This window comes from Trichomycterus rosablanca, chromosome 21 (assembly GCF_030014385.1).
Source record: "Trichomycterus rosablanca isolate fTriRos1 chromosome 21, fTriRos1.hap1, whole genome shotgun sequence".
NCBI classification, from domain to species: Eukaryota; Metazoa; Chordata; class Actinopteri; order Siluriformes; family Trichomycteridae; genus Trichomycterus; species Trichomycterus rosablanca.
The window spans coordinates 16,911,288-16,931,330 of record NC_086008.1 but is presented as its reverse complement, the minus strand read 5'-3'; the positions used below and the strand labels follow the sequence as shown (position 1 = coordinate 16,931,330).

Below are 20,043 nucleotides of genomic sequence, written 5' to 3'. Positions count from 1 at the left end.
ACTGTACATTACATAGCTAATGCCATCATTTCGGTAAAACCATGTGGTGGCTTTGGGGGTGCTGCTCAGAGGCAGACCTGAAGATAGGGGTTCACAGATGCTCACCATGCAGTCTAATGAGGCTTGAGAGAATCTGCAATGAAGTATGGGATAAACTGCCCAAATCTGAGTGTGCAAAGCTTATAAAGAAGTATCCAAGACGACTTGAAGCTGTAACTGCTCTCAAAGGAGCTTTTAACAAAGTTTTGAATAAAAGCTGAATACTTCTAAGAATAAGAGTTTTAGTTTTTAATTTATTTTCACATTTTTACATCATTAGAAGAAATCCATCCAATGGCTGCGCTTGGCCCTCAGGCTCTACATTGGAAATGTATGACCTCCTCCATGTATCTGAGTAACGGGAGGAAACCAACCTACCGTCCCACACAGACATAAGGAGAGCATACATTAACCAGACTCAAGGATGCAACTCAGGTCCTCGGGACCCTGGAGCTGTGTGGCACCAACTCACTTTACCTGCTGTGCCAACAGTGTTAATTGCAGCATGGAAAAATGTGTTCTGTGCACATTCCTCCACCTCCTCCTCTCACCAAGTGACCAAGTACAGCGGACAGCCAGTGACGTCACAGCCCGAACTGCTCTGGATTTTATTAGCCAGGTCGCGAGAGCCCCAAACCGCCCCCCCCCCCCCCCCCCCCCGATCTCTCGCGCTCTCCCCTTTTCTCTCTCTTACACACACACACACACACACACACCCACCCACACATACACACTCGCGCGCGCGCACACATATCCACGCGGCTGTGTCCAGCACACGGCTTCAGCTTTAGCCTTTACGACTCACTTCTGAGTATTTTGTTTTGTTTAAAAATAAAAAGAAAGCGAATTAAACACAGACTCGGGTGCCGTAACCTCCAACTAATGCAACTAGGCTTACTTTTTAAGTGGGTTAGTCAGTTTAATAGTTTATTTAGCCCCTCAGTGGTAGTTTTTCTGAAAGACTTGAACTTTAGTTTTTCTTCAAGCTGAGGGGAAAAAAGTTGAAAGAAAAGCGGACTCATGATGGGCGCACTGTCACTCAGCTTTCTCACATTAGTGCTTCTGACCTCAACCGTTTTGGTAAGTCTTAACTTTCAGTTTTCAGTTCGTGTGATAAGAGAAGAAAGTTTCCGAAAAGTTTGGAAGTTTGTGAGAAGGTCAAGAACAGCGTGCAGAGTTGACAGCTAAGCATTTGGCAGCTATGTGTAGAGTAATGGACTTCACACCAGCAGCACCGCACGTCTGAATGAAACTGTTTATTGTTATTATAGTCATTATCTGGACAACGCGTTTAAAAAAGTGAAAAAAAAAAGTAAAAAATATATATGCTTAATAATTGTATCTGTTAAGTTACTTCAGACATAAGCTCTAGTTTATTAAAGTGCTGGTGTCACGGTGTTCCGTACATTTTAACGAACTATTTTCAAACACTTTTTGTACAACCATTTTTGAACAATTTCTACAATGTTTAACGTCTTACATGCATTTAAATTTAAATTTGTTTATTTTTTACCTGTCAAATTAAAAACAAACCCGGACATTTACTTGTCTTTCTCATTTGAACATGCTAACAGTAATCCGCACACATCTAGTAGGAGCTTAAGATGAACGGTGAGGTAAGTTTTACCTCCACTGCAAGCTCTTATACTGTGTATTCAACTTTACCCAGTCAAATAATAAATAAATAAATAAATAAATAAATAAATAAATAAATAAATAAATAAACTATCCTCTGACTGCCTGTCTGTATGGAACACTGGCAGTGATAACAGCATCAGTGCACTTCTATTTGCAGTATAAAGCTCAGCTATATTTAGGTTACATTATTACATAAGTTTTTACTGATTGTACAAACTTCTCTCAATTACAGGTCAGTGCTTTACAACAAGTTCCAACCTTCATTTGTGTAACTTTGTTAAAGTACCAAATCTGATATTCACTAACAGTATCTTAGATTGAATGAAACACTGGTAGTATTTACAGAAATCCAGACAGTTTTATTACTCATATGACACACAATGACATGTCAGTATGACGATGAAACTAACAGGCTCAAGGATAAGGATAATCTTGGGCAGATGAAATGCCATTTATCATATTTACATAAACACATATCAGAGCATAAGGGAAACCATTGTACAGTGTCCCTGGAGCAGAGAGGATTAAGGGCCTTGCTTAAGGGCCCAACAGTGGCTGCATGGCAACCTTATAGTTGGTAATTCACAGCTCTACCCACTAGGCTACCACTTTCCCAGTCAAGAATGCGTTGGTTGGAAAGTGCAAAGTCTTATTTCTAGCTGCAGGAACTAATTTACTTAACTTTAACTCATATAACCACTCATATAAAAATAAAAAAATAAAATGTACCTAGTGTTTCTTACTGTGGAACATGTGACAGAAATCTATACAGTAACTGCACATAAACATTTTATGTGATGTATACGTTACATGTCCATCCTCCATTTCAGCCCCCCCCCCCCCCAACAAAAAGGTCATAAGTTCTAAGATTGTATTGAATGTAAACAAACAAACAAATAGACAGACAGACAGACAGGGTTACAATCATGGTATTCTGTTTGATTCTATATTTTTTTAATTTCAGTTTTTTTCAGTCAGTGTGCTAAAGCATCAGCATGACTAAAGGTCATTTTATACCCCAATCTATCTCTTTGTATAGAACATATGTCGTGTTAACAGCAGTCCAGACACTTTAAACCAGAGCTTAAGATTAGGGTTGGTAATAGAAGGTCATGGAATCACTTAGTTCTGTGCTTTAATTTAAGTTTTGTGCTTTGTCAGTATTGTACATTTATTTTAAACCCACATTCATTCATTTATTTACTTTTTGACATGACTCAAAAACATTGGGCAGAAGGCAGGAATACACCATGGACAGTGCACCAGTCCATCACGGGGCAGCACACACTCACGCATTTCTTGGGCTGTTAATAATTATGTCCATTCTATCTTCTGCAAACCAGTGTATTCAAAATAAACACACATGACAAATGCAGAAACTCTGTAAGATTATCAGTGAAGGCAAGCCAGGCCCTCTGGCCCACTGGTACCATGCAGCACTAACTCCATCAGCTGCACCAGCATGTTGTCTTAAATTCTAAATTAAATACAGTATTTACTGACTCTCCTTAACACTGCTAGTGTTAACTGCCTTATATTGCCAGTTCTTTTTACCTTACGAAGACCTTCTACTACGGATGTTAATGGCATAACATGGATAAACGACAAAGAAGTCATTGTTCGGTTAACGCTGTCAATAAAAATTTCATTTAAATTCATTTCCAACAGCTGATTTCTAATAGGAGCGGAGCGACAGTCTATATAGACCAAGAACACTTAATTGAATTGCTAGAGGCCCTGTTTCTCACCTAATCGAGAATCTGGGTACAATCATGAAAAGCACAACAGTTTTAACTACAAACAGGAAACTTTTAATGTTTTTATATTATTTAGAACATGAACGACTGAACTGTTTCACATTCAATTTATAAATGGAAGCTGTTTTGCTCATGTGGGAGTAACTTTACAAAATGATGTGGATATTTTGAGTCATTTTATAATAAATACACTAATAATGTTAGGAAAAGCTTTACAGTACTAACTAAATATCAATTATTTGATTGACTTGTGTAGTTCATTATAATAATAAACTGTTTGCTACTGACTGTAAATGTTACATTCTGAATGCTGAACTGGTTCTGCTCAGGTTGTTTATACATGATATATGGCTCTGTCATTGATTGCCAAAGCCCTGTGACAGATTTGTGCCCTGTCCAGCATGTTCCTGCCTTGCACCTAGTGTTTTCCAGTTGAACCAGACCCCCTGTGACCCTGACCAGGATAAAACAATTATTGAAAATTAAATAAAATATAATGAAGTATTAAGAAACTCTGGGATGTATTTTATACTTTTTTTTTTTTTAAAGGTGGTTTGCCTTGATATGTCCATGGCATTTACACATAGTAATAAGCTGTTTAGTTGGATGTTCTTACATGTAAAAAAAAAAGAAGAAAAAGTGCTCATTTTAGTGACTCTTTAGTTTAGTAGACATTTAGTTTGTAGTGTCTGTAAAATGTAAAAATAAGTAAATATAAATAAAAAATGGAGCAGCCAGTAGAGTAACTGACTTTACGTCTGAATAATTTTTTTTGTCTATTATATTGCTACTGATTTAAAGAAATTGGAGTGTATTAAACAGAAGTTCATTTAGGTGATAAGTGATTCCACACACGTTCAATTACATGTCACTGTCACATTCACCGTCTTTCTGGATAGAACACTGATAGACTTAACAGGAATACTCAGAGCACAAGTTGATCTTTATCCTGAATGTTTTATTCTATAATTTTTTCCCTGCTTCTGTTTTAACGCTTTGGGTGCTTCTTCTGTAATTACTTTTAGTTTAAATCTTTTTTAAAGAACACTAAAACAAAAACCAGACCAGTGGATTAAACATTATTTCTCTAAAAATGTATGCAATTTTGTAAAACGGTAAAATACTTCAGCAGATTTTTTACTTTAAATTCTCTCTCATTTCTTTCAGGCTGGTGAAATAAATAAAGAAGGTAAGTCATAATTTTTCTCATATTTGCTGGTAACATTAGGAGCGTGGGTGGCACAGAGATTCAAAGCCAAATGTCGGCTGTGTGACCGGCTGGGTGTCTACACAGACATAATTGATTAAATGAGGGGATCGCCAAACCCCTGCAATTAATTAGCATTCTGTCCAGGGTATTCCTGCCCTGCCACCAGTGTTTCCTAGTAAAACCAGAGCTGAATTTATCAATTGAAAGGGATCCCATAGGGTCCCCACTAATCAAATGTCAATGCTGGGGGGAGAACAGTGATCCAACCGAAATTATAAACCCAACAGCACCCTGTGATTAGAAAAATGTCCACTGAATTAGAGAAAGATTAACACTAGTCTCTAACAGTACACCTACAACACCTGTACACCTTTCTAATAAATAAGGCTGGTAAGTTTAAACGGTATTTAAAAACTCAACAACAACCCAATAATGTAATGTCTATATAGCAAATAGGCCTAAATATCTAAATAAATATCTAAATAACTAGACTACAGACCTACAACACGTTAAACAATGGGCGTGTTTGAAAACCTAGTGAGCTCTCCACATAGACAGCATTTTACGTGATCCGACGTACGCTCCTGAGAGAGGTAAAGGCAATCCCAGCATTCAGTGCGGCACAACTTTTCTCACAAAAAATATGGTGGACAAATGCAGAGCAACGAGTTTTTTTCAAACGTAAAAAAAAATTCTCATTGATTTTTAATTTGTATAGACGTGTACAAATGTCATTTATTTGCAAATTCGGGCATGTCAGCGACAATTTTACCGTTTTTGGTACACGAGGGAGATGTTAGTTGACATGCTAGTGCTTTGTGCTACCGCATCCCATAGGCTAACTGTGATAGCTTAGTAAGCGAAAACTGATGTAAAAACTGTAATCGCGTCCAAATAGCCTCACTTATAAGTAGATGACTTAGAATCTTCTCTACTTACGCATCGGCCTATGTAGGCAGTAGACAGCTAGGTAGCTTACTAGGTTTTTGAACAGACCCAGTATCACTTTAATAGGGTGGATGCAGAATAAAGGTTTAGCCATGTTAAGAGTCGTGCCCTGTTGTGTGTCGTGTGGCTGGCAGAGGCAGCGTGGAGGCACGGTGTGACCTATCATTCGCGCCAGTGCGCTCCAGGTGAAAACGTTTTCTATAAATATTGCAACCTCTTAGTTTTCATTGGCAGTGCATTGGCTGGCCTACCTATTTTCTCTTGAAGCCATAATGCCATAATGTTACCACTGACGCACAGTGCCAGTTTTCTGACACACCTAAGAATCCACTTGGTGCACAGAGGAAGCATGAGTAGCATGGTTGGGGTGTCCACCTGTTAAGGGCCAGCACAAGTAATTTCTTCTCTACTATGTGTATTGTGATTCACCTCACTCTCTTTCTAGCAGGGCTTGTGCTTACCTCTTACAAGCACTTTATTTCTCCCATTGCCAAAGTTCCCACTGGCAAATTATAAGGTACACAGCCTTTTGGCTACAGCAGCTACACTATTCCTTTCCTTTTTAAAAAGCTTACCTTAATGCAAGCCATCATTTGTGTTCACGAGGCAGAAAATTGTGTGAAATTAAACTTTTTGAGGGCCTTTAACTTATTTTTTCCTGTTAACTGGTATCAGATGAAATTTCTCTGTATAAAATCAAGCACCAATAAAAGTAGGTCTGAATGAAATAGGGCCATTAGGAAATCCCATTGGCCCACGTTTAACCTAGATTGGACAATTATATTCTTTTTTCTAAAACTGAGACTTTGTTCAGTTTGAAAAATTACAGCAGAAAATTATCATGAAAGCTTTTATCCCCTTAGGAGGAACTAACCTGTGTTATTTTTCTCTTTTTACCATCTCATCAGACTTCCTAAAGAGCCATCTGAAGGAGTATGGCCTGGTCACACCTATCAGCACAGACTCAGGGGGACACTTTTTGTCCCACCTCCTCTCAGCCAATCACAAACAGCGTGTTAAGCGTAATGTGCCATCTAGCTCAATGCCAACAGATGAGAGACTCTTCTTCAATGTCACTGCTTTTGGCAAAGATTTTCACCTGCGCCTGTGGCCTAATAGCAGACTGGTGGCACCTGGAGCCACGGTGGAATGGCATGACGAGACACCAGAGCCTGGCAACAGCACAGAAAATGGTACTCACTCAGTGAGCATTCTTAAAAAAGAACAATTAAAGTCAGACTGCAATTTTATAGGAGACATAACAGATGTACCTGGAGCTTCTGTTGCCATTAACAACTGTGACGGACTGGTAAGTTTTCTTTTTTCCCTTTAAATAGGGGGTGGGTTGGAAAGTGATCAGTCTAGAGTTTGGATACTTTGTTTTTAGTCCTGGGAGCTGAGAAAAAGCCAATATAAGGAATTCGGTGCTCAAGACCAAGACCAATGCACACGAAAGTCCAGACTTGACCAAGATAATAATAAGACAAATAAAAATAATTAAGACCAAATCTCAAAGCAGGACAAGACCAACTTTTTTCATGTTCATGTGCAGTTTGAGATGGCATGTGCTTTGTGACATAGCACATTGTGATGCTGGAAGTAGATTAAAGGATGCACATGTTTAGAAAAAACACTCATTTTTGTCATTTGTATGGGCCAGCAGCAATGCCATATGGATAAATATGTAGGGAGTTCCCTTATGCACAAAAACATTAGCCCACCACCACTCATCCACCTAAAGTTTCAATGTGTCATGTGCTTTAAAATGCTTTTTGCCTAAGCTGCTTGTAAAGAGTTATTTGATTGATAGTAGCATTTCCGTCAACAGCAACAAGTCTGGCCATCCTACTCTGACGTGGCCATCCTACTCTGACTTAATTTTTGCTCACTAAACTGCTGCTCACTAAAGATCTCACTGGATCTTTTTGCACTTTCTTGTGTTGATTTTAGAGATTGTTGTGCACAGACAAACCAGCTGCTAACAACCATGCCATGATCACTGTCCTCCCATTCTGGTGTCTGATGTAAAACATAATGTCTGGTGGTTTGTTAAAGAAAGCTTTAAATATGTTTTGCATTGCACTGACTGGATAATGGCATGTGTTCCTAATAAAGTGAGATGATCTAAATTGTATTACGATAACCGATCATATCATTGCTTGTTACAGTGATAACCTGTCTAAATCTAGACAGTGCTAGCTGAGTATGTTTGGTTGTACTTTGGTTAGGGATTGCAGTGACATTGCACAGTTGTACAGTTTGACACAGGGCTGCAAGGACCCTCCTGCCCCTCAGACAAACCCCACTCACCCCAACAAAGTATGCAGCCTGCAGACTTCCTCTTTACGCAACATATACCGTCCTTATAAACCTTTTAGTTTTTGCACATGGAGACAACATGGTGCTTAGTACCCTAAATCATGCAGCTGGTCTCCAGAGCCTGGACATTTTACTGCACAAGTGAGTGACGTTTGTTCATGCATAAAATATCAATACCTTCATTTGACCCCATAATTAGTTGGAGTCTGAGTGATAGCAATAATAACTAAACTTTTGCCATCTAGACAGCTGTGACATTTTTGTGTGACATATTCAGGGCATGTGGTCTGTTATTAGAAGCTGGAGTGAAAGACACAGAATTATATGTTTTTATCTATGACATAATAAAAAAAATGTCTTTAAGTCACTTGGGTGTCACAGCAGTCAAATGCGCTAGCCCACCACCACTGAGATCTCCAGCTTTTACCTCAGCTGTACTATTGACCTGGCTGAGCATGCAACAGGCACAGCTGGCCATGCAAGTGGGGGGAAGGTTAACTGGGTTCCTCATTGCAGCTGCAATTGCAGTCTGCTGGCTGGTCAAGGTGCCTACATGATGGGGTGACAAGTCTCTTCATACGTGATATGGCTATTTGTGAGACACTGCTTTTGGTAGGTTAAAACGTCTGACGAGGCACTGTGGCGTGTGATAGTCTACGGCTTTCGTCAGTCAGGGCAGGTGATGCAAGAGGTGGGAGGAATCACGGTCAGGATTTTAAAACAACTTGATTGGGAGAAATGAGGAGAAAAATGCTACAACAGTCCATAGATGCTGTGCGCATGTGTTCCAATTAATATTAGAGTTGTGTAAACTGAGGGGTGTTCCAGAATGCTGACAAATGAGCTGTAGCCCTCAATCCTCAGGGGTGCAGCCAACACTTGAGCAAGAGCTCATTTCCCTCTGCTTAAAACTAGCCAGAGGCAGAAAAGCATTTTTTTACAGGAACAATAAACTGCAGCTTGTCAGAGAAGTCACACAGAGCCAGGATGCATTCGATTAAAATGAGTATCTCGTTTAGTTGGCTTCTTTCCTTTAGATACAGAGCAGTGCTGCAGGTTGGCTAACAGTAGCATCACCCTGTTGCTTAATGTTCTTTTTAGCAGTTATTGTTAATTTCTAAGCAAAACATTCTTTCAATTTCAATTTATATTTATGCACTTAATGCAGTTCAGCTTTAGATACATTTGCTGTAGTAATTGCTGATGTGTTTCTAAAAATGTATTAGATTAACTTCCAACATTTAAGTTTTTAAAATGTTAGTCTCATTAACATTTAAATTTTTTAGATTTATTAAAAAATATTTAGTGAAATTTAAATAAAATAAAATATACAATTTATTTTTTTACCTTTCGGCTGCTCTTGCATTTAGCGGATCTGGTCCTCATACCAGACGTGGCACAGTTTTTAAGCCTTTCCTGACCCTTCTTATTTTATCTGGGCTTCGAACTGGTGCTGAGAGCACACTGACAAGGGCACCTCTCAATAGCTAGACTGTCCAACCCCACTTCCCACCGCCTATTTCTTTGGACATTGGTCAATCATGTCAGTATAGATGCCAGACTGGCCAATAGCACCACTGAGATTCAAACTCTGGATCTCAGTGGTAGTGGGATAACATAATGTACTGATGCAACACCTGAGCACAAAAAATATATGTAAGGCAAAATATTGCAATAAGTATTTCAGTGAATTTTGTAATAAATATGTTTTCTTGTTGCTTAATTTTACTTCAGTTTACTATGAAAATATTAATGAGATGGCTATTAATTGTAGCTGATTATGTAGATATTTAATGAATACTAAAAATTTAAATGCAACTGTATGCTACTAGTTAATTTTTTTCTTTTATCATATTATTAAACAAATATGCTAAAATATTTAATTTTATTTGTTAACATTTTAAACTATTTTTTTAAACCTTTAAAACCATTTTTTAAACTATTTTAAAACATATTTTTAATTCAGAATTGAAAAAGATTTCTGATTTATGTATCTTTCTCTAGTTGACCTGATATTATTGCTTGACTGGAAAGCAACTACAAATAGCTTCAATTTTAGAATATAAAATTGGGACAGTGGTAGCCTAGTGGGTAGGGCATTAGGCTATCAACAGAAAGGTTGAGAGTTTGAATTCCAGCTCTGCCATGCAGCCACAGTTGGGCCCTCGAGCAAGGCCCTTAACCCTGTCTGCTTCAGGGGTGCCGTACAATAGCTGACCCTGTGCTCTGACCCCAGCTTCCAAACAAGCTGGGATATGTGAAAAAGAATTTTGCTGTACTGTACTTCTGTATATGTATATATTTATTTATCAATAAGGGTGTTCTATTCTATTCATTTTATTCTTTTAAAACCACATACTGAAAATGAAATACATTTGCTAATGTTTTATGCAAGACATTTTTCATTTGCAAGTAAGTATTCTTGGATGATTTCTTTAACTTGTCATGGGCATATTATTAAGGCCAGGTATGCCATTCATATATTTTGATATCTTTCTATGGCCCGTGAATGTCATTATTAGAAAAAGTAACAGTTTTTTGCTGAGGCCTGAAGCACTTCCCAGCAGAGTGAATAAAACAGCGTGCACTCCTGGATGTCCTTTGATGTTAAGTGGCACTCTGACTTTGCTAGGTGTATGTTTCACTGGTCTTAATTAAAGCTACTGCAGGTCTGGAAGTCTTTATGCATAATCTTGTTTTTTGGGGCTGTGAAGTCTGGGGGGATTTGAGCCCCATCTGGAGGAGATGCTGAAAGAGTAGACTTGCTGACATAAGAGCATGTTTCAGCCCTGTGAACAGTTCTTTTGAATATGGGGGGTTTATATGAAGGTCTAACTGCTGACATACAAGTTTCTGAAGCGAATCAGCTGAAACGCTGGTGAAGGATATGAAGTGATATTCACGTTACTCTAATACGTCCTGACATGGTTCAGATTAAAATTTGAATAGATCTGGTTCTGCTTATGTCTACAGGTGGTGTTTAGAGTGGAGCCGCGTCTGAGGAACTGCCAAGTTATTTGTGTGCATTACCGTTCAGACTAAACATGTGTGGGATGGTTATGTGGGCAAAGTTTATTTACAACAACTTTTCAGTATTCAGACTTTTAACATAGTTTATTTGTCTTGTGCGATATCCACTAGCATTTTTAAGTCTAGTGCAATTGCCTAGTGCAATTTTCTCATTATACACAATATTTGTCAATATAAAATATTCACAATATAAGGCAATATATTATGCACACAATTAGCTCCATAGCCAGAAATCTTTATTAAATCACAAAATAAATATGAAATTCATTAATTTTCATATTTAATGTTCAGAGGCCTTTGAAGGGTACTGTTTCTTTAGCCTAATTCTTAGCCAGCATTCCTCTCAAGGTTGACAATATAAATTTAATGACAGGTAAAAAATAATATTACTTTTATTTCATTAATTTTCACTAACCGGTTATCCCACTCAGGCTACAGGGCAGGAATACATTCTGCACAGGGTTCCATCCATTGCAGAACAACACACTGTAAAACATTTACTTGCTCACCTAAACCCAAGGCCAATTTTTTTTTATGTTCTTAGGAGGTGGGACAAAACCTATGAGTAAACAGGCAAAACCCCACATACAGTGACTGGAGCTGAGGACTAAAGCAAGCTCCCAGGATCCATGTTGCTGTGCGCCACCCACTCTATTAGCTGCACCATTGTGCTGCTGTGTGTGTGAAGTTATGACATAAATAATAAAACATAAAAAAAAAAAAAACGGCTCTGCTGTTGGCCGGTTTGCCACCTACACAGATATGATTGGCTATGTCTTAGCGAAAACGGGCCGAAGGAATTCCTCTTTGCTGCTGCTATTGCAACCTCTGCTGGCTGGTTGATGGCGCCTGCTCTCAGTGTTTTACTCGCTGGATGCAATACAGATCCCTTCGTGAACCTGCCTCGTGCAGGTAAAAAGAAGTGGTAGGCAACCTCACACGTGTGTTATGTCCGGCCAGGGTAGGGGTCTACAGCAGTAGAGGAGATACTATTAGATAACTGAGTATGACTACATTTACATTTTCGGCATTTAGGAGACGCTTTTATCCAAAGCGACTTATGCCTAGTTCACACTACAAGACTTTTGCCCAGATTTTCGCTCGGCGACTGGTCGGCGCTAGATTTGCCGGCTCGGGAGCAACTCGGCGTTTGCTCGGCGATCGAAACTCGGCTCTCAATCGCTATGTGTGAACTACCCAACAACTCGACCCGAGTGAAACGAGATTTCTAGCATGTCAGATATCTCAATCTGAGTTGCACAACTGGCAATGTGTGTTATGTCGAACAGCCAATGAGGACGCAGGATACAGCGCGTAAAAGGTGGGACAGGGGCTTAATATAGTTTATATCAGAATACACCGGCACACACACACACAAGTTTTACAGTATTTCTGACCTTATCGTTCTCTACAAAACATAACACCAACATTGCAAAAATATTGATTAACCTCCAACTCACTATAGAACAATCCAAACCAAATTCACTCAGATTCATTTATTTTTCCTCCTTGATTTTACGCTGCACATCAACGCACAAACTTTGATCGCTCACTACTTGTTGATGTGCATGTTTGGACATGGTATCATTAAACCTTTCGTCACTTCTCGCGTTTGTTTTCGTGACAAAACGATATTTGTGAGAGCAGAGAATCTCGACTGCGATTCCAGTTGGTGATAGATGGTGTAGTGTGAAACCCCCTATCACCGATCAGTCGTGTAGTGTGAAATATACACCGACTGAAAGACTCCCGAGTGCAAGAGATTCAGTCGTGTAGTGTGAACTGTACAGTGACCCGGCAAATCAGAAAGTCGTGTAGTGTGAACTTGCCATTACAGTTGTGACAGTATACAGTCTAAGCAACTGAGGGCTTGAACCAGCAACCTTTTGATTACCAGTCTAGTACCTTAACCACTAAGCTAGAAATGACTAGATATGGAGAAAAAGGACAAATGCATAAAAATGATAAAACAGTCCACACTTTTGCTTTATGCTTTGTGGTGCTGTTGTTGTCTGGTGCTGCCACATGCTTCTTATTCTAATTAAGATTGAGGGCAAGGCTGGCTTGAAACTTGCATTTAGCAGGAGAAAGTATTTCCACTAAGGGAGCGCTTTAGTAGTTTTTACTTTGCTCATACCACTGTTTCACATCTGTGGCTGTCTTTGTCCTTTATAAAGAAATTGTTAAAGCTTATTAAAAAAGTTTTACAGGCACTACCTGCCAACCTTAGACAGGTGAACAGCATGAATATTTGTACTCATTCCGATTCTAATAATGCATTCCTTACTCATATATCTACTTTTTCACTTGTAGTTTTACTGCAAAAAACACATGGTGATCATGTCATGTTTACTGTCACAAACTGTTTGTGCTGCTTTGCTGGACTCTTGGCAGAGATTCACATAGGCACATTGGGAGTTGGCTTAGTGCCAGGGCTGTGTGCACCACACCACATCTTTTGTCTAGAGGTTAGTGCTACTAATGAGTGGTGCTACTCTCATCAAAGCCATTTTACATGACTGCAGCGACTGATGTTCCTCCAATCAGTTCCTCAGTTCCTCTGCCAGAGGCCTTTGAAGGGTACTGTTTCTTTAGCCTAATTCTTAGCTAGCATTCCTCTTAAGGCTGACGATGTACATTAAATGGCAGGTAAAAATAAATAATATTGCTTTTTTGGGTCTTTAATGACCTCCTCAGAAAAGTGTCTCTGTAGCCATTGTTCTGATTGGTGTATTTAATGATGTTGGGCAGTGCTCAGCAGACTAGTGGAGATTTAAATTAGATCACTATTGATGCATGGCCATAGGGCTATTTACATAAATACAGAGCATTTTGTCAAGTTTGTCGACCTGTTCAGGGTGTTTCCTTCCATTCGCCCATGAATCGGACCCACCTCAAACAATTCATAGGACACAGCGGTGGTAAAACAAACATAATGAATTAGTAATAATAATAATAATAATAATAATAATAATAATAATAATGTAAGCATACCAGAATGATCCTCTCTAAAGTCTCTTAAATATGGGAGCAGCTGAAAGAAAAAAAAAGAAAAATCAGCTACTCGCAGTGTTTTGACCATCCAAACTGTGTCCCAACTGTGCTATAGGATGTGCATTGGTATTAAACATGACATGACTGCATTAGTGGTATATGTTAATCAGTGCATGTCAGGCTGCTAAAGTATTGCCTTAAAAGTAAAGACGATTAAAATGGAATCATTTCCACTGTTAAAAACCTGGTCTTGTTAAGCTGGAAATAACTGCTCAGTGGCATTACAAAGTGGCCTTTAGAGTAAAGTGACTTTACCACCACTGCTGAATGTATTTATTGTATTTTAAATTAGAATTTTACCTGGCCTTGGTCTACAAACCTAACCAGTTTATGAACTTTCTGAACTTTTCATGTGTGAATTCTAAAACCAGCCGTGTGGAGCGAACACATTTTTCACCAAATATTGGCTCAGCTGAATGACTCTTTTCAGCATCAGAGTCTGAAAGCAGCTAAAGTGTGGATCAGAGAAGACTGACCTAGTACTTGTAGCAAAAAATAAATCGACCTAGATCAAGGAGAAAATTGTAGTTCATCCTGTTATTTTAGGTGCTAATAGTCTTTGTCCTCAGTGTGAATTTATAATATGAAGAGGTTTGCTCTACATATGTGTTTTTTAAAACAATTTAAAACCCAGACACTTCTTGTTCCATTAGCTGGCCAAAATGCTTTGGAAAAGTATTCATGGCTAAATGGTGCAAAAGTCTTTTCTAAACATAATCAGTAAAGTGCTCTTTTGAAATGCATATGAGTAAAATTCTGAATGCTTTTCTTAAGTAGCACCAAGTCACGATTCTGATTGTTACTGGTAGGGGCAGTTGTTCCGGGTTAATGTGCATCAGCTATCTCAAACATCCACTGTAAATACCACCTTATGCAAAAGATTCAACAAGCCTGGGTAAATTGTATGTTTAATTGATTTACTTTCAGTAGTTTAAGCAACAGTTGGTGTACAAACCCTTATTTTCAGAAAAGTTGGGACCATTTCTAAAACGCAGTAAAAACAATAATCTGTATTTTTGATTTATTCAACTGACGAAAGTACAAAGATCTTCAATGCTTTCAATATCAATCAGATTGAAAAGAACATTTGTTGAATGTGTGTGACCTTTAAGCCCTAGGATGGCACTGCATGAGAAATGTTGCCACATGGGCTTGTGAGTACTTTGGAGTCACTTAATTCGGTCTGCGTCAAGAAATGGTACCTAAAACTGTTATGCAAAGTGAAAGCAATACTTCTGTTGTATGCAGAAATGTCAGTGTTCTTTCAGTCTGAGCTCATTTCTTATGGACCGTAAGAAAGTAGAAACATGTTCTGTGGTCAGGTGAGTCCAAGTTTCAGAAAAAAACAGGACAATCCAGAGTCTCTCCAGAAAAGGTATGGTGGTGCTTCAGTGCCTTTTTTTCTTAATTCTTTTGTCAGTTAAATGAAGGTTCACTAAGAGCATCAACAAACCACAGATCTTTGTTTTTATTGCATTTTACAACTTTTCTGAAAATGTGGTTTGTACATACAGTGTATCACGAAAGTGAGTACACCCCTCACATTTCTGCAAATATTTCATTATATCTTTTCATGGGACAACACTATAGACATGAAACTTGGATATAACTTAGAGTAGTCAGTGTACAGCTTGTATAGCAGTGTAGATTTACTGTCTTCTGAAAATAACTCAACACACAGCCATTAATGTCTAAATAGCTGGCAACATAAGTGAGTACACCCCACAGTGAACATGTCCAAATTGTGCCCAAATGTGTCGTTGTCCCTCCCTGGTGTCATGTGTCAAGGTCCCAGGTGTACATGGGGAGCAGGGCTGTTATATTTGGTGTTTTGGGTACAATTCTCTCATACTGGCCACTGGATATTCAACATGGCACCTCATGGCAAAGAACTCTCTGAGGATGTGAGAAATAGAATTGTTGCTCTCCACAAAGATGGCCTGGGCTATAAGAAGATTGCTAACACCCTGAAACTGAGCTACAGCATGGTGCCCAAGGTCATACAGCGGTTTTCCAGGACAGGTTCCACTCGGAACAGGCTTCGCCAGGGTTGACCAAAGAAGTTGAGTCCACGTGTTCGGCGTCATATCCAGAGGTTGGCTTTAAAAAATAGACACATGAGTGCTGCCAGCATTGCTACAGAGGTTGAAGACGTGGGAGGTCGGCCTGTCAGTGCTCAGACCATACACCGCACACTGCATCAACTCGGTCTGCATGGTCGTCATCCCAGAAGGAAGCTGACGCACAAGAAAGCCCGCAAACAGTTTGCTGAAGACAAGCAGTCCAAGAACATGGATTACTGGAATGCCCTGTGGTCTGACGAGACCAAGATAAACTTGTTTGGCTCAGATGGTGTCCAGCATGTGTGGTGGCGCCCTGGTGAGAAGTACCAAGACAACTGTACCTTGTCTACAGTCAAGCATGGTGGTGGTAGCATCATGGTCTTGGGCTGCATGAGTGTTGCTGGCACTGGGGAGCTGCAGTTCATTGAGGGAAACATGAATTCCAACATGTACTGTGACATTCTGAAACAGAGCATGATCCCCTCCCTTCGAAAACTGGGCCTCATGGCAGTTTTCCAACAGGATAACGACCCCAAACACAACCTCCAAGATGACAACTGCCTTGCTGAGAATGCTGAAGGTAAAGGTGATGGACTAAACCCAATTGAGCACCTGTGGGGCGCATCCTCAAGTGGAAGGTGGAGGAGTTCAAGGTGTCTAACATCCACCAGCTCCGTGATGTCATCATGGAGGAGTGGAAGAGGATTCCAGTAGCAACCTGTGCAGCTCTGGTGAATTCCATGCCCATGAGGGTTAAGGCAGTGATAATAATGGTGGTCACACAAAATATTGACACTTTGGGCACAATTTGGACATGTTCACTGTGGGGTGTACTCACTTATGTTGCCAGCCATTTAGACATTAATGGCTGTGTGTTGAGTTATTTTCAGAAGACAGTAAATCTACACTGCTATACAAGTTGTACACTGACTACTCTAAGTTATATCCAAGTTTCATGTCTATAGTGTCGTCCCATGAAAAGATATAATAAAATATTTGCAGAAATGTGAGGGGTGTACTCACTTTTGTGATACACTGTACATGGTATGTATGTACTGTACACCTTCAGCTTTTTTGAGAGAAAAACAGTGTTTCCATGATAGAATCTGTTGAGCCCCTTTATGCTACTTATATACAGAAGAGGGCATTTTAAGGATTCAGGAGAAAAGGGTTTCCTTTGATTAGGAATGAAGTAGGGCCGGTTCCTTCCCCTCAACCACGCACAACTTTGCACAAAAGTCGTATTCAGTAATAGTTATTGATGTAGCTTGTTGATTTAGCTGAGAATTTTGCCTGTTGCAGTGGACTGACCCTTGAGTTGTTTTGGTATATGGTTTGCGGTTCAGAACAGCAGATGCCTGAGGATATGCAAAGGCAAGCGAGTTTCATCTTCAAGTTAACTTCAACAGAAAGTGTTCTTCCTAAGGAACCTAAGGAGCATTAACTGTGCTCTCTTTCTGCTTTTATTGACATAATTACATGTTTGCACAGTACAAAATCATAAGTCTATAAGAAAAAGTTTAGTTTTCTGTTGCGGTTGCCCAGGACATTCGGCCAATTTATCAAACAGGCTTAATTTTCAACTAAAGGCTCCACACCACTCAAGAGTCCTGGTCAAATGTTTGCTCTTTTTTCCATAACAGTGAATGTGCCAGAATTTCTACTGATATCTTTTCAAATGAAAATCTAATAAGACAATGTGCTGTGGTGCTTTCTCTTTAAAACTTTTGATTTCTTTTGTAGATTTTAAGATTTGCTTTAGTTATTAGCACCTGAAGTGTGGGTGACTTAAAATCAAAATCTGAACTAATTTGGTGCCATGTATGAAGTACAGTGGACCCTTGACCTACGAATTTAATTGGTTCCAAAGGGCTGTTCTTAAGTCAAAATGTTTGTTAGTTAAACCTATTTTTCCCATAAGAAATAATGTAAACAGAATTAATCCGTGCCAGACCTCCCAAACCACCCCCTTACCTAACCCTTCTAATGTCTTAAAAGGTCTTTTTTGTTATAAATACAAGTATATTTTCCCTTAAATCTTAAATTATAGAACAGACATTCCTGTAATAAGCAATAATAAACAACAATACACAGTAGTACTGTACACAAAAAACTCACATCACATTTCAGTACAGTACGTGTGCGGTACCATAGACCTTAATAAATTTCTGTCTTTTTTTATAAAATGTATCTACCAGAAACAACAAGAACTCTCATATTTCTCTATTATTTCCTTCTTTATTTTAGTAGTGTTGTATTTTGTAATTGCACGAAAGAAAGAATACTTTACTCAGTGATTTCCTTCTTCTCTCTCACTCACTGTCCCCTCTGTCTGATACACAGTGACAGCTACTGGCAGGAGTAATTATACAACACAACAAATGTACAGTAATAGATTTTTAAATTTCTTCCTCTGCACATTCTTTGGCGCCATTTTAATATTGAATTTTACAAAATCTAAAAAAAAAACACCGGAGAAACACCGTCCGCTGTCCGAATGTTCGCTCACTGTATATATATATAGAACAAGTTCACTCCAACCGTCTCTCTCTCTCTCTCTCTCTCTCTCTCTCTCTCTCTCTCTCTCTATATATATATATATATATATATATATATATATATATATATATATATATATATATATAGAGAGAGAGAGAGAGAGAGAGAGAGAGAGAGAGAGAGAGAGAGAGAGAGACGGTTGGAGTGAACTTGTTCGTGACGTCACGTGTTTCGCGAATTTCTGTTCTAACCTGAAATGTTTGTATGGTAAACCGTTCGTAACTCAAGACAGCACTTCACGGTACATAATGTGGTGTAATTGTTGGTGCAGAAATGATAAATTTCTTAGAACCTGCCTCGTTTACTACGCCTCAAAATACAGAAAATGATCTTTTTCCTACCCAGACTGTGATTCTTGGTGAAAGAAATCAGTCAATGTAATTTTGCTTCAAGTTCCTTTTTAGGGAGGGATGAATATGGCAGGTAACGATGACGAAGGTTTGCACACATTTTCAAACCAAACATGCCTTTAAACTCAGAGGGTGAAAGGTGGCAGTGTCTTTGACTGAATCCATGCTTTTTTTTCGATGGTGGCTGAATCTTTTTTTAAAGCACGTTTATACCAGCTTCTTAAAAGTTTAGACTAGAGGGCTGTCTTAGTAAACTGGACCCCTTCAGCTGAATCCCATATGTTTGGCTTGGCTAGTGCTGGCTGTCTGCTTGGCTAGCCCTGATGCTGGGGATATTAAACACAGAACTCTTGATCCCTTTTTTTAAAGCTGCTATAGAGGTAGTCACAGGGCTCTAATGCCTTTGTATGCAAGCACCTTATTTTTATTAGAATATGCTATGACAAACACATGCCATTGCTGTATATATATACACTGATCAGCATAACATTAAAACCACCTCCTTGTTTCTACACTCACTGTCCATTTTTATCAGCTCCACTTACCATATAGAAGCACTTGGTAGTTCTACAATTACTGACTGTAGTCCATCTATTTCTCTACATGTATTTTTAGTCTGCTTTCATCTTGTTCTTCAATGGTCAGGACCACCACAGGACCACCACAGAGCAGGTATTATTTAGGTGGTGGATGATTCTCAGCACTGCAGTGACAATGACATGGTGGTGGTGTGTTAGTGTGTGTTGTGCTGGTATGAGTGGATCAGACACAGCAGCGCTGCTGGAGTTTTTAAATACTGTGTCCACTTACTGTCCACTTTATTAGACACTCCTACCTAGTTGGTCCACCTTGTAGATGTAAAGTCAGAGGCGATCGCTCATCTATTGCCGCTGTTTGAGTTGGTCATCTTCTAGACCTTCATCAGTGGTCACAGGACGCTGCCTACGGGGTGCTGTTGGCTGGATATTTTTTTGGTTGGTGGACTATTCTCAGTCCAGCAGTGACAGTGAGGCGTTTAAAAACTCCATCAGCACTGCTGTGTCTGATCCACTCATACCAGCACAACACACACTAAC

The 20,043-nt window shown here is 39.2% G+C and overlaps 1 protein-coding gene across 1 annotated transcript in view; it reads left to right on the top strand.

The window, feature by feature from the left end:
* The first annotated feature begins 1,059 nt into the window (after positions 1-1,059).
* The window catches only part of adamts3 (ADAM metallopeptidase with thrombospondin type 1 motif, 3), a 179,228-nt gene continuing 160,244 nt past the window's right edge, over positions 1,060-20,043 (top strand). The window contains exons 1-3 of the mRNA XM_063017819.1: positions 1,060-1,119; positions 4,602-4,623; positions 6,501-6,901. Of these exons, the coding sequence (XP_062873889.1) occupies positions 1,060-1,119; positions 4,602-4,623; positions 6,501-6,901 (483 nt within the window). The remainder of the gene's footprint in view (positions 1,120-4,601; positions 4,624-6,500; positions 6,902-20,043) is intronic.